The 15,222-nt window shown below is 44.6% G+C and overlaps 1 protein-coding gene across 3 annotated transcripts in view; it reads left to right on the top strand.

Annotated features, from left to right (window-relative positions):
* The first annotated feature begins 826 nt into the window (after positions 1-826).
* The window catches only part of LOC124003209 (voltage-dependent L-type calcium channel subunit alpha-1D-like), a 193,903-nt gene continuing 179,507 nt past the window's right edge, over positions 827-15,222 (top strand). For all 3 annotated transcript variants that reach the window (XM_046311289.1, XM_046311290.1, XM_046311288.1), the window contains exons 1-14: positions 827-870; positions 4,523-4,730; positions 8,709-8,829; positions 9,211-9,311; positions 9,405-9,438; positions 9,529-9,655; positions 9,886-10,015; positions 10,776-10,835; positions 12,945-13,051; positions 13,724-13,811; positions 14,084-14,191; positions 14,360-14,412; positions 14,664-14,810; positions 15,187-15,222. The exon at positions 15,187-15,222 is cut by the window's right edge and continues 166 nt beyond it. In XM_046311289.1, coding sequence (XP_046167245.1) covers positions 4,569-4,730; positions 8,709-8,829; positions 9,211-9,311; positions 9,405-9,438; positions 9,529-9,655; positions 9,886-10,015; positions 10,776-10,835; positions 12,945-13,051; positions 13,724-13,811; positions 14,084-14,191; positions 14,360-14,412; positions 14,664-14,810; positions 15,187-15,222 — 1,274 coding nt within the window. In that variant the 5' untranslated portion in view covers positions 827-870; positions 4,523-4,568. The remainder of the gene's footprint in view (positions 871-4,522; positions 4,731-8,708; positions 8,830-9,210; positions 9,312-9,404; positions 9,439-9,528; positions 9,656-9,885; positions 10,016-10,775; positions 10,836-12,944; positions 13,052-13,723; positions 13,812-14,083; positions 14,192-14,359; positions 14,413-14,663; positions 14,811-15,186) is intronic.

Here is a 15,222-nt window from a genome sequence, read left to right as displayed (position 1 = left end):
AGGGTTAGTACACTACAACCAGCCTGACTGGGTTACACAAGTACAGGGTTAGTACACTACAACCAGCCTGACTGGGTTACACAAGGGTTACACACAACCAGTACAGGGTTAGTACACTACAACCAGCCTGACTGGGTTACACACGTACAGGGTTAGTACACTACAACCAGCCTGACTGGGTTACACACAGGGTTACAGCCTGACTGGGTTAGTTACACTACAACCAGCCTGACTGGGTTACACACGTACAGGGTTAGTACACTACAACCAGCCTGACTGGGTTACACAAGTACAGGGTTAGTACACTACAACCAGCCTGACTGGGTTACACAAGTACAGGGTTAGTACACTACAACCAGCCTGACTGGGTTACACAAGTACAGGGTTAGTACACTACAACCAGCCTGACTGGGTTACACACAGGGTTAGTACTGGGTTAGGACTGTTACACAAGTACAGGGTTAGTACACTACAACCAGCCTGACTGGGTTACACAAGTACAGGGTTAGTACACTACAACCAGCCTGACTGGGTTACACACGTACACAGGGTTAGTACAGGGTTAGTACTACAACCAGCCTGACTGGGTTACACACGTACAGGGTTAGTACACTACAACCAGCCTGACTGGGTTACACAAGTACAGGGTTAGTACACTACAACCAGCCTGACTGGGTTACACACGTACAGGGTTAGTACACTACAACCAGCCTGACTGGGTTACACAGCCTGACTACAGGGTTAGTACTCTACAACCAGCCTGACTGGGTTACACACGTACAGGGTTAGTACACTACAACCAGCCTGACTGGGTTACACAATCTCCGTGTTCCGCTGTGTCCGCTTGCTCAGGATCTTCAAGGTCACACGGTGAGACCACTGTCATGTGGAGTAGGGTGAAGTTGTCCCAAGGCGCTGATCTTGGGTCAGCTTTGCTCACCCACTAATGGTTAAGGTAAGGATTGGAGGAGGGGAATCTGATCATAGATCTATACCGAGGGGAAACTTCACCCCGGATCAATGCTTTCATCACATACTTCGTAAACAACAGGTGTAGACTAACAGTGAAATGCTTTACTTACGAGTCCTTTTCCAACAATGCAGAATAAAGAGAAAGAGAAAATAAACATAGAAATAGTGACACAAGGAATAAATATCAATCAATCAAATGTATTTATAAAGCCCTTCTTACATCAGCTGATGTCACAAAGTGCTGTACAGAAACCCAGCCTAAAACTGCAAACAGCAAGCAATGCAGGTGTAGAAGCACGATGGCTAGGAACAACTCCCTAGAAAGGCCGGAACCTAGGAAGTAACCTAGAGAGGAACCAGGCTATGAGGGGTGGCCAGTCCTCTTCTGGCTGTGCCGGGTGGAGATTATAACAGAACATGGCCAAGATGTTCAAATGTTCATAGATGACCAGCAGGATCAAGTAATAGTAATCACAGTGGTTGTCGAGGGTGCAACAGGTCAGCACCTCAGGAGTAAATGTCAGTTGGCTTTTCATAGCCGATCATTCAGAGTATCTCTACCTCTCCTCCTGTCTCTAGAGAGTTGAAAACAGCAGGTCTGGGACAAGTAGCACATCCGGTGAACGGGTCAGGGTTCCATAGCCGCAGTCAGAACAGTTGAAACTGAAGCAGCAGAACGGCCAGGCGTACTGGGGCCAGCAAGGAGTTATCAGGCCAGGTAGTCCTGAGGCATGGTCCTAGGGCTCAGGTCCTCCGAGAGAGAGAGAGAGAAAGAAAGAAAGAAAGAAAGAAAGAAAGAAAGAAAGAAAGAAAGAAAGAAAGAAAGAAAGAAAGAAAGAAAGAAAGAGAGAAAGAAAGAAAAAGAGAAAGAGAAAGAGAGACAGAATTAGAAAGAGCATACTTAAATTCACACAAGACACCGGATAAGAAAGGAGAAATACTCCAGATATAACAGACTGACCCTAGCCCCTGACACATAAACTACTGCAGCATAAATACTGGAGGCTGAGACATGAGGGGTCAGGAAACACTGTGGCCCTGTCCGACGATACCCACAGTCAGGGCCAAACAGGCAGGATATAACCCCACCCACTTTGCCAATGCACAGCCCCCACACTACTAGAGGGATATCTTCAACCACCAACTTACCATCCTGAGACAAGGCCCGAGTATAGCCCACAAAGACCTCCGCCAAGGCACAACCCAAGGGGGGACACCAACCCTGACAGAAAGATCACGTCAGTGACTCAACCCACTCAAGTGATGCACCCGTCCTAGGGACGGCATGGAAGAGCACGAGTAAGCTCAGCCCCTGTAATAGTAGTTGAGTCAGTGAATTACTAATAACAATAAAGAGTAAATAGAACATGGTGCAATATTGTCTGGTACAGGAAGTACCGGGTAATAACATGGCTATATACATGGAGTACCAGGTAATAACATGGCTATATACATGAAGTACCAGGTAATAACATGGCTATATACAGGGAGTACCGGGCAATAACATGGCTATATACAGGGAGTACCGGGTAATAACATGGCTATATACAGGGAGTACCAGGTAATAACATGGCTATATACAGGGAGTACCGGGTAATAACATGGCTATATACATTTACATTTAAGTCATTTAGCAGACGCTCTTATCCAGAGCGACTTAAGTACCGGGTAATAACATGGCTATATACAGGTAGTACCGGGTAATAACATGGCTATATCCAGGGAGTGCCGGGTAATAACATGGCTATATACAGGTAGTACCGGGTAATAATGTGGCTATATCCAGGGAGTACCGGTAATAACATGGCTATTTACAGGGAGTACCAGGTACTAACATGGTTATATACAGGGGGTTCCAGGTAATAACATGGCTATATACAGGTAGTACCGGGTAATAACATGGCTATATACTGGGAGTTCCAGGTAACAACATGGCTATATCCAGGGAGTACCAGGTAATAACATGGCTCTGTACAGGGAGTACCAGGTAATAACATGGCTCTATCCAGGGAGTACCGGGTAATAACATGGCTATTTACAGGGAGTACCAGTTAATACCATGGCTATATACAGGGAGTACCAGGTAATAACATGACTATGTACAGGGAGTACCGGGCAATAACATGACTATGTACAGGGAGTACCAGTTAATAACATGACTATGTACAGGGAGTACCAGGTAATAACATGGCTATGTACAGGGAGTACCGGGCAATAACATGACTATGTACAGGGAGTACCAGTTAATAACATGACTATGTACAGGGAGTACCAGGTAATAACATGGCTATGTACAGGGAGTACCAGGTAATAACATGGCTATGTACAGGGAGTACCAGGTAATAACATGACTATGTACAGGGAGTACCAGGTAATAACATGGCTATGTACAGGGAGTACCTTCAGAAATTATTCACATTTCTTGACTTCCAAAAAATTGTGTTACAGTCTGAATATAAAATTGATTCAATTTCGATTTTTGGTCACTGGCTACATACAGTACCCCATAATTTCAAAGTCTAATTATGTTTTTCGAAATTTGTACCAGTTAGTAAAACATGAAAAGATTAAATATATTGAATCAATAAGTATTCCGCCAGTTTGTTATGGCAAGCCTCAATAAGTTCAGGAGTAAACATTTGCTTCACCAGTCACATAATAAGTTGCATGGGCTTACTCTGTGAAATAATAGTCTTCAAAATGATTTTTCAATGACACCCTCATCTCTGTACCCCACACATAGAATTATCTGTAAGGTCCCTCAGTTGAGCAATGAGTTTCAAACACAGATTCAACCACAAAGACCGGGGAAAACCGATGGCAAGACCTGAAAATGGCTGTCTAGGAATGATCAACAACCTAATTGGACAGAGCTTGAAGAATTCTGAAAAGAACAATGGGTGAATGTTGCACAATCCAGCTGTGGAACGCTCTTAGTGACCCAGAAAGACTCACATCTGTAATCGCTGCCAAAGGTGCTTCTACAAAGTATTGACTCAGGGCTGTGAATACTTATGTAAATTTGATATTTCTGTATTTCGTGTTCAATTCATGTGCAAAAATGTCTAAAAACATGTTTTTTAAATTCATCATCAAATTCATTAAATTCATCATGAATGAGTTATTGTGTGTCCATTCTAAATTCGGGCTCTAACACAGCAAAATGTGGAATAAGGCACTGTAGATTGACTAGGCAGCAGGATAGATAGTAGACTGAGCAGTAGAAGCAGCGTATGTGGTGAGTGTGTGTGTGACGTCAGTAGCCTAAATACTTTCAGAAAATGTTTTTTTTACTTTACACTTTTTTATCTTCTTAAAACTGCACTGTTGGTTAAGGGCTTGTGAGTAAGCACTTCACTGTGAGGTCTACAGCTGTTGTATTCGGGCGCATGTGAAAAAATTTGATTTGATTTGGGCGTATGTCGTGTTTGTGTGTGAATGTGTGTGTTTGTTTATGCTCTTTGGCCAGAGTAAAGTGTGAAAACAAATCTGTTTGTTTATGTGTGTGTAATTTTGTCTAACCCCCCTCCCCCTTCTCTGTGTTGTCCAGTCACTGGCAGTCTCTCAGTAACTTGGTGGCGTCGCTGCTCAACTCCATGAAGTCCATCGCCTCCCTGCTGCTCCTGCTCTTCCTCTTCATCATCATCTTCTCCCTGCTGGGCATGCAGGTGTTCGGGGGCAAGTTCAACTTCGACGAGACGCAGACCAAGAGGAGCACCTTCGATAACTTCCCCCAGGCACTGCTCACTGTGTTTCAGGTGGGTGAACAGTACAGTGAGAGAGAGAGAGTGTGTCTCTCTCTCTCTCTCTCTCTCTCTCTCTCTCTCTCGCTCTCTCTCTCTCTCTCTCTCTCTCTCTCTCTCTCTCTCTCTCTCTCTCTCTCTCATATATATATATACAGAACCTCATGAGTTACCTACATGTATATTTAGCGAATGTTGTATTTCAGGAGAGCCTCCTGATGATGACACCCTGACAGGGGGTTGGAGGGGGGGCTAGCCCAGTGAACCCGGGTCTCCCACGAGAGAAACCAATGTCTTGACCATTACACCAAGAGGAAATTCCCTCTTGGGCCAAGGGCCGACACTGGTTTTTGAAGTCACAGGCTGGGCTACCTCCTAACGTAACCACGAGCAACCATGGCCGCTACAGAAACACTGATCGCCGTTTGCAGTGAATAAAGTAATGCTCCCAATGTTTTCAATGCATTTTCCCACAGCGTGTGGGTTAACGCTTGAGCCAAATAACGTCAAAGGCATTTAAAGGCATTTACACTTGACTGGTCCTCTGGGATAGCCGTAGCCGGACTATTGTTTGGGCTAGCCGTAGGACTAATGTTTGGGCTAGATGTAGGACTATTGTTTGGGCTAGCCATAGGACTATTGTTTGGGCTAGATGTAGGACTATTATTTGGGCTAGTCGTAGGACTATTGTTTGGGCTAGACGTAGGACTATTGTTTGGGCTAGTCGTAGGACTAATGTTTGGGCTAGTCGTAGGACTATTGTTTGGGCTAGACGTAGGACTATTGACTATTGTTTGGGCTAGCCGTAGGACTATTGTTTGGGCTAGCCATAGGACTATTGTTTGGGCTAGACGTAGGACTATTGTTTGGGCTAGATGTAGGACTATTATTTGGGCTAGTCGTAGGACTATTGTTTGGGCTAGCCGTAGGACTATTGTTTGGGCTAGATGTAGGACTATTATTTGGGCTAGTCGTAGGACCATTGTTTGGGCTAGCCGTAGGACTATTGTTTGGGCTAGCCGTAGGACTCTTGTTTGGGTTATCCGTAGGACCACTGTTTGGGCTAGTCGTAGGACTATTGTTTGGGCTAGCCGTAGGACTATTGTTTGGGCTAGACGTAGGACTATTGACAATTGTTTGGGCTAGACGTAGGACTATTGTTTGGGCTAGCCGTAGGACTATTGTTTGGGCTAGCCGTAGGACTATTGTTTGGGCTAGACGTAGGACTATTATTTGGGCTAGTCGTAGGACTATTGTTTGGGATAGACGTAGGACTATTGTTTGGGCTAGTCGTAGGACTATTGTTTGGGCTAGCCGTAGGACTATTGTTTGGGCTAGCCGTAGGACTCTTGTTTGGGTTAGCCGTAGGACTATTGTTTGGGCTAGTCGTAGGACTATTGTTTGGGCTAGCCGAAGGACTATTGTTCGGGCTAGACGTAGGACTATTGACTATTGTTTGGGCTAGCCGTAGGACTATTGTTTGGGCTAGCCGCAGGACTATTGTTCGGGCTAGACGTAGGACTATTGTTTGGGCTAGCCGTAGGACTCTTGTTTGGGCTAGCCGTAGGACTATTGTTTGGGCTAGCCGTAGGACTCTTGTTTGGGCTAGCCGTAGGACTCTTGTTTGTTTTCCCTGTATGCTGTGTTTTACAGGGAATAAGTAGAGTAATATGCCCCATTGTCTGTCTATGGCGTGTTATATAAACTACAGTAGAATGTTCTGGTGTGCTAATCAAATCCAAGTGTATTGGTCGCATACACAGATTTGCCGATGTTATCGCAGGTGCAGCGAAATTCTTGTGGTTCGAGCTCCAACAATGCAGTAATACCTAGCAATACAAAAAAAATAAACACGTAATCAAAAACATTTGTACAAAAAATAAAGAAATGAAGAAATATCGCAATGAGCAGTGTCTGAGACCGGAATATAATAGAATATGGTGTGTATCGACAGTATGGACACTATATGAATAGAAAAGGTGTGTACAGCAGTAGTTATATAGGACGAGCCATGACTAGAATACTGTTTATACATATAAAGTGGGTGAAACAGTAAGCAAACATTATGAAGGTGACCAGTGGTCACAGCACCTTCAGAAAGTCTTCACACCCCTGGTCTTATTACACATGTTGTTGTGTTACAGCCTGAATTCAAAATGGATTTAATAGATTTTTTTGTCTCACCCATCTACGTACACACAATACACCATAATGACTAAGTGAAAACATGTATTTTGAAAAATGAAGTACAGAAATATCTCATTTAAATACTGTAAGTATTCACAACCTCTCAGTTAATACTTTATAGAAGCAAATACAGCTGTGTGTCTTTTTGGGTAAGCCTCTAAGAGTTTTGCACACCTGGATTGTACAATTATTCTTTTTAAAAGTCTTCGAGCTCTGTCAAGTTGATTGTTGATCATTGCTAGAAAGCCATTTTCAAGTCATGCCATCGATTTTCAAGCTTATTTAAGTCAAAACTGTAACTCAGCCACTCAGTAACATACAACATTGTCTTGGTAAGCAACTCCACTGTAGATTTGGCCTTGTGTTTTAGGTTATTGTCCTGCTGAAAGGTGAATTGTCTCCCAGTGTCTGTTGGAAAGCAGACTGAACCAAGTTTTCCTCTAGGATGTTACCTGTGCTTATAGCTCTATTCCTTTTCTTTTTATCCTAAAAAACTATCTAGTCCTTGCCAATCACAAGCATACCCATAACATTATTGCACCAGCACCATGCTTGAAAATATGATGAGTGGTACTCAATGATGTGTTGTTTTGGATTTGCCACAAACATAAAGCTTTGTATTCAGGACAAAAAGTTAATTACTTTACCAGATTTTTTTTGTATTAAAAAGTGCATTTTTGCTAACAGGATGCATGTTTTGGAATGTTTTTATTCTGTACAGGCTTATTTCTTTTCACTGCCATTTAGGTTAGTATTTTGGAGTAACTACAATGTTGTTGATCCATCCTCAGTTTTCTCCTCTCCTATCACAGCCATTAAACTCTGTAACTGTTTTAAAGTCACCATTGTCTCATGGTGAAATCGCTGAGCTGTTTCCTTCCTCTCCGGCAACTGAGTTAGGAAGGACACCTGTATCTTTGTAGTGACTGGGTGTATTGATACACCATCCAAAGCCTAATTTATAACTTCACCACGCTCAAATGTATATTTATTTTCGACCAATCGGTGCCCTGTAGTCCACGATCAGCTCTTTCGTTTTGTTGATGTTGAGGGAGAGGTTATTTTCCTGGCACCGTTCTGCCAGGGCTTTCACCTCCTCCCTGTAGGCTTTCCCATCATTGTTGGTAGTCAGGCTTACCACTGTTGTGTTGTCAGCAAACTTGATGATTGCGTTGGAGACGTGCGTGGCCACGCAGTAATGGTTGAACAGGGAGTACAGAAGGGGCTGAGCACGTGTGTTGAGGATTAGCGTGGCAGAGGTGTTGTTGTCTACTTTCACCACTTGGGATCAGCCCGTCAGGAAGTCCAGGTCCCAGTTGCACAGGGAGGTGTTCAGACCCAGGGACCTGAGCTTAGTGATGAGCTATGAGAGCACTACAGTGTTGAAGGCTGAGCTGTAATCAATGAACATCGGTATTGATCTTGTCCTGTTGGGACTGTGCAAAGCTGTCATCAAGGCAAAGTGTGGCTATTTGAAGAATCTCAAATATAAACAAATATTTTGATTTGTTTAACACTTTTTTGGTTACTACATGATTCCATATGTGTTATTTCCTAGTTGTGATGTCATCACTATTATCCTACAATGTAGAAAATAGTTAAAAATGAAGAAACTCTTGAATGAGTTGGTGTTCTAAAACTTTTGACCGGTAGTGTAATACTGCAAAGTTGTCTGGGAACTAGAAACAGGCCATCTTGTTACTAGTGAATGCTGTATGTGTTTTCATAGAATCGCATGTGAATTGTAGGTCCTCCATGTGTGTCGCATCCAAAATGATCGAGTGCATTTGGGTGTGTTGTGGCCAGATCCTGACGGGTGAAGACTGGAACGCTGTGATGTATGATGGCATCATGGCGTACGGCGGCCCTTCTTCCTCGGGGATGATCGTTTCCTTCTACTTCATTATCCTCTTCATCTGCGGAAACTGTATCCTTTCCTTGCCACACTCATCCTAGCATCTCTGTCTCTCTGAGCCCCGATAATCACAATCTGATTTGATGTGATTTGACCGCAAACTAATTTCCCCTAGTTAAATAGATTCTCCTTTATGGGTAAGGTCTACCAGGGTGAATAGAGACAAATGACATGTTGTTATGTTCTTATGAACAAATGAGCAAACACAACCCCATTTTGTTTTTGTTGATGTAGTCTGTATCGATCTCTGGGGTCCGTTCTTCCGTCATTATTGCAACGAACAGTTCTGGACTTTTCTGAATAGCGCATATGAGTGTGTTGCTCTAGCCATGGACTACACTACGGTACAGGAGATGTGTTCAGGTTCTGTCCTTGACGGAACACTTTGCTCAGACATCCTGCTGAACGTCTTCTTGGCTATCGCTGTGGACAACCTGGCAGACGCAGAGTCTCTCAATGCTCCAGGAGACAAAAAGGATGAGAAAAAGGAAGAGGTAGAACTCCACCCCAAGACATATTGTGGTTCACGCTCATTCAGCATCATTGTATACAACTTCTCATCACGTTTGCTGTTTTTTGGGATACAGGCACCAGTAGAGGAGGAAGAGGAGAATGCTGCAGGTACAGGCCTGTGTGTGTGTGTCCCGTAAACAAGTGCACGTCTGTGTGTGTGGTCTATCTCTCTCACTGTGTGTGTGTCTGTCTATGCAGCAGAAGAGGAGGAGGAGCCAGAGGTTCCAGCAGGGCCACGCCCAGCCATCTCTGAGCTGGTCAAGAAGGAGAAGATCACCCCCATCCCTGACGGCAGCGCTTTCTTCATCTTCAGCAAGACCAACCCGTAGGTCTCACACACACACACACACACACACACACACACACACACACACACACACACACACACACACACACACACACACACACACACACACACACACACACACACACACACACACACACACACACACACACACACACACACACGCATGCGCGCAGACAGACAGACGGACGCACGCACACTTTTCTGAGCTCTCTTAAGCAGGTGTGTGCGTTCTCTGACGTTCTCCTCAGGATCCGGGTGGGATGTCATAGACTCATCAACCACCACATCTTCACCAATCTCATCCTGGTCTTCATCATGCTCAGCTCTGTCTCCCTCGCCGCAGAGGACCCCATACGCAACTTCTCCGCACGCAACATCGTAAGTACAGAAACCTTCTTGTCTACATTCGAATAATGTTGGGTCATATTTATGGGAACACACAGTAGACAGTAACTGATTTTCAATTGTTACCCTACATAGTAGTACATAGTAAAGATACATTCTGTATTGATTTGTGATATTTATTGCTTATTTTACGTTTTTTTGTTGTATTCATATTTAAGGATTTAGTTGGTTAAGAGTGACGTTAACGGTAATGATAACACTTTTCCTGAAGTTTCTCCCATGATCCTCTTAGGCAGCAGGTTCATTTGACTTTGGAATCATTATGTATATTCACCATTATAACTTAACCTCAAGCTGCACAATGACATGTCATTGTGATTGTCGGTGGATGACGTTGTGCTGGTGCTCGTAATGAAATGATATAATGAATATATACTGCATTTTGAATTGTATTGTAATATACACAGATTTTTATTCACGTATATGAAAACGGTGGATTGTCTTGGTCTATGCATACTAAGTCACTTCCTATGCTCTTTCCTGCACACATGGGTTTCCCACGCTAACTTGTTTTTCTTCGAATGTCTCTGATGAACGTACTTGCGTAACCTGTATAACCCATGTTAAACATGTCCGTTGCTTTTTGCAGATACTTGGTTACTTTGACTATGCTTTCACGGCTATCTTTACTGTTGAGATCCTGTTGAAGGTAAATGGCCTGTGTCCGCCTCTCTGTGCTGTCAACTAACTGACCCCCCCACGGTAACACTCCCAACGTCTGGTTGCCTTCCAGGTCCTAGGCTATGCAGATTATGTCTTCACTAGCATGTTTACATTTGAGATCATGTTGAAGGTAACTCTCGCTTGTGACGACAGAGAGCCTTGCTGCACTCTCTCCTTGTGTGTCACCTGCTGCCACCGCGGTACTACCTGCCTCGTTTCACTTTTCCTTTTCCATTCTTTCTCTTTTTACTCCATGGCACCTCTTTTAACTACCAAAAGATCTAGGGTGTGTTCCGTGTAAATTCACTCTGGAGTGCCAGAGTGCGCTCTGGGCGTTCGTAAGATTCAGAGTGTTGTCAGATTGTCCTTCAGTATATTCTGAGCGTTCTTCTCTCGGAGCGTTTAGAAGGCACACGCTGGACGCTCCGGCCCGAGGAGTAGGGTTGATCTGAGCGTTATGAACTCACAACGGCACAAGTACCCAAGCTAACTGGCTAAAGTTAGTTAGCTTGCTAGCTACTTCCAGACATAAATAAGTGAACACCTCACTCTTGACCATTTTACTCACCCCACCCAGCAGAGCTGGTTAGGCTGTTTTCATGTTATCCAGAGCTTTGGTGGCTGTAACTGTGCTGCTGGCAACAATTTCGTTAAGCTTTTTTGACAATGTTTATAGACACCGGCCATATTCAACGGGTGTTGAGCGTTCGTTAATGAATCAGTTATTCTGTGCTCTGGCACACTCAGGCGAGAGTGCTCCGAAATCGGAGTAGATAGCCAGAGTGAATTTACGAACGCGCCCCTTGACCTTCATCATTACTTACGAGCACTACACACACTAACTAACACACAAGCTGCTCAATTCCCGCTAATCAGGAAACGAATAATCCATGAAGGAATCAAAGGCACAAACCAACCCCGATTGGTGTCATCATGTTTGTCACGTTTGGAAAAGTCAACAATGAGTTGAAAAGGTTTTGGAATTTTGACCCGACGACACTATTGTTGTGCACCTCTCCAAAAATGATGCGACACTTTGTGCAAAGGAAAGAGATATCAATGTGCCGTTTAAGAGATGTAGCTTTGACTGATATTTTGACCTGGATGTCAGTTGGGAGGTGTTGGGAGGGGGGGTCTATAAACAAACATCTAAGGCCATCTCCAGTCAAAGCCAACTCCATGCTTCTGTTTCATACCAACTGACCTCTATTCAGATACTGCGCCATAAAAGAGGGGGCAAACCAACCATGTTCATGTGGAGCATGGGCTTTCCCCAGATTGTACTGAGTGCTTAGAAATGTAGGGTTTCCTTCAGAACCCTTGAGAGGGCAGCCCAACCCTGCTCAGTCCTGTTGCGGGTCGTATTCATTAAGGCTCACCGTAGCAACATGTTTTGCAACGGAGTGCGGGAAACTAGAGTTTCTTATTGGACCAGTTCAGATAGTCCTTCCCCATTTCAGTTATTTCTTTTCCCGTTTGGTGCCGAATGAACACGACCCAGCTCAGTTTGATCCTGCTGCGTTAGCAGTGCTTTCCGCTAGCGCCAGCTGGTCTCTACATTTACACGCACTCAGGACGATGAATCCTTTTCTTTTATGATTTGAACAAGACTTCCTTTCGCTGCGTTGTTTACTTCTCTGCCTGCTGAAGTCTGACGTTTTTTTTTTTTTTTTTTAAGTGGAGCTGCTCTATTACCCCTTTAGACTGTGAGCTGTTAAAGAACATGAAGGAATGTGCTTTAAGGGAAACGGCCCTACATGAATGTGTCAGTAAGGGCATGGGGTTTTCCAACCGGTAGGCTGTTCAACCCTGTCATTTCTCTCCGGTCGTAGATATAATATTCGTCCTCAGCGTGGCAACAAACTGCATGTTTTGTTGCCGCGGGTGACCCTGTTATTAGCCGATTGTGAAGTGAATGACTTACTACTACATTCATGTACCACGGTGCCGCGGGGTGGCCACGATAGCTGCTAACTTCCTGTTTTACTGAGTCTCGCCACCCCGAAATAGAGTGTTCTGCAAGAGTGTGGAAATACTGTATGTGGGTTTGAGGGGAGTGAGTGTTTCTACCACTATATATACCTGTGTAGGTGTTTCTGTCTGTCTTGCGGTGTACCACTGTGTATTTGTGTGTATGTGTGTGCTCGTGTGTGTGCGAATGTGCGTGTCGATGTGTGTATTTCTGTGCATTTTCTCAGCGTCTGTTACCCCGTCTAACTCGCTCTGCCCTTCCCCCCAGATGACCACATACGGAGCGTTTCTCCATAAAGGGGCGTTCTGTCGGAACACCTTCAACCTGCTGGATCTGCTGGTGGTGGGGGTCTCCCTGGTCTCCTTCTGCATCCAGTCAGTACCTGCTGCTACCCTCGGCCCACACATCTCACTCTCTCTCACTCTCTCTCTCTCTTTCTCTCTCGCTCATTTAAGTTTTTTAGCAAGGGTCTATGACAAATCAGGACAGGTCATTTCACTGAGCAGCCATTACCAACACAAGCTGTAAAACAGCGATCACTAAGGTCATTACAGAAAACACCAGACTGACACCTATCAGGATTATTTGTGAGGATAACATTGAGGAGAGAAGCCTTTTTTGAGTGTTTGGAGTCATACCTTGTGGGATTGATAATAATCTGAGAAAGATTTAGAGAGTCCCATTGTTTTAGGACTCTGTCAGGTGGTTTAATCATGTCCCAGTTTAGGTCACCTAGCAGGACAAATTCAGACTTAGCGTAAAGGGGCCAGGACCCATCTTACTATACTTTCTTCACTGCCTCAGCATATGACAACTTCTGCACTACTCTAACCCTGGAAACCTCAACCTGCTTCTCTCTCTCTCTCTGTCTTCATCCTCATGTCCCTCGCCCATTGTCCCTCGCCCTCCGTTCCTTCTCCCGTCCTAACACGTCGTGTTTTTTAATATTTTTTATGGACACGGTCAAGTTTGATTATGGCAATGAACGGTTGCGTTTAGAGAGGGCGAGTTGGTTTCTGACGGGGAGTTCCTGTGATGTCCTTTAGGTCCTCCGCCATCTCTGTGGTGAAGATTCTGAGAGTCCTGCGAGTGCTCAGGCCCCTGAGGGCCATCAACCGAGCCAAGGGCCTCAAGGTACAGTACTGCCTCATCCTAAAACGTTATACGTCCTACTCCTTCTCTTTCAGTACCATATTCCTTGCCGTAGTATTCGTAGAACAAGTGCAGTGGACTTGGGACAGTTTGTTGCTGAAAACCTGTACAGGGTTTTTTTAAACGACTTTCTAGAACTGTGTCGTCGCTGTGCCTCCTTCTTCCTACGTATTTGACGTATATTGACCTTTCGTCAACGTAATGCCTTCGCACTGTTCGATAGCTGCTAACCTTTGAACTTTTGACCCCTGCAGCACGTGGTCCAGTGTGTGTTCGTGGCCATCAGGACCATCGGTAACATCATGATCGTCACCACGCTGCTGCAGTTCATGTTCGCCTGCATAGGGGTGCAGCTCTTCAAGGTCAACACCGTAACACCCGACTCTAAGATCAGCACCGTAACACGGGTTGTGATGTCAATGGCATCGTAGCTTTCAGTAAATCCCCAACCTAGACGTTGACACCTGAGGGTTGAGGGTTCGTTTTGTAGCCATACCGTTTCGAGGAAAGTGTTGTGTTTTGCTTTGCAGGGGAAGTTTTACCGCTGCACGGACGAAGCCAAGTCTGGCCCCGACGATTGCAAGTCAGTTGTTTTTTGATGCCTTTGTCCATCTACACACAGCAAACAGACACCCTTCACTTTGAATCTGAAATACTTACATTTACTGTACAGTAAGGTGTTCCGCAGCATCTTTGAGCGTGTTGCGTGTAGACGAACATATTTACAACATCCACAATATTCATGTTCTTTACATACGGTACATCATAGGACGAATCCTATATCCGGACCTCTGACCTCTAACCCCTGTGTCCTCTTGACCTCTAACCTCCCAGGGGCACCTACATCCTTTATAAGGACGGGGACGTGAACCAGCCGTTCGTCCATAAGAGAGTGTGGCACAACAGCGAGTTCAACTTTGACAACGTGCTCATGGCCATGATGGCTCTGTTCACGGTGTCTACCTTCGAGGGCTGGCCTTCGTAAGTCACACCCATTCATATTATACACCCATATACAATATAATACACCTTCATATTTTTGCCTTTTGTGTATAAGAAAAACCAGAAGGTAAACAAATGTGTGTTCTCGCTCTCACACGCACTTTTTCTCTCTCGCTCTCTCGCTCTCTATCTCTTTCTCTCTCTCTTTTTCTTTCTCACGCTCTCTTTCTTTCTATCTCTCTTTCTCTCTCTCCCTTTTTCTTTCTCTCTCGCTCTCTCTATTTCTCTCTCTCGCTCTCTACCTCTTTCTCACTCTCTCTTTCTTTCTCTCTCTCTCTCTTTCTTTCTCTCTCGCTCTCTCTATTTCTCTCTCTCTATCTATCTCTCTCTTTTTCTCTCTCTCTCTCTCTTTCAGGTTACTCTACAAGGCCATAGACTCGAACAGGGAGAA

This window comes from Oncorhynchus gorbuscha, linkage group LG18 (genome assembly GCF_021184085.1).
Source record: "Oncorhynchus gorbuscha isolate QuinsamMale2020 ecotype Even-year linkage group LG18, OgorEven_v1.0, whole genome shotgun sequence".
NCBI lineage: Eukaryota > Metazoa > Chordata > Actinopteri > Salmoniformes > Salmonidae > Oncorhynchus > Oncorhynchus gorbuscha.
The sequence above is the reverse complement of the archived record's forward strand: the minus strand, read 5'-3'. Positions and strand labels throughout refer to the sequence as shown.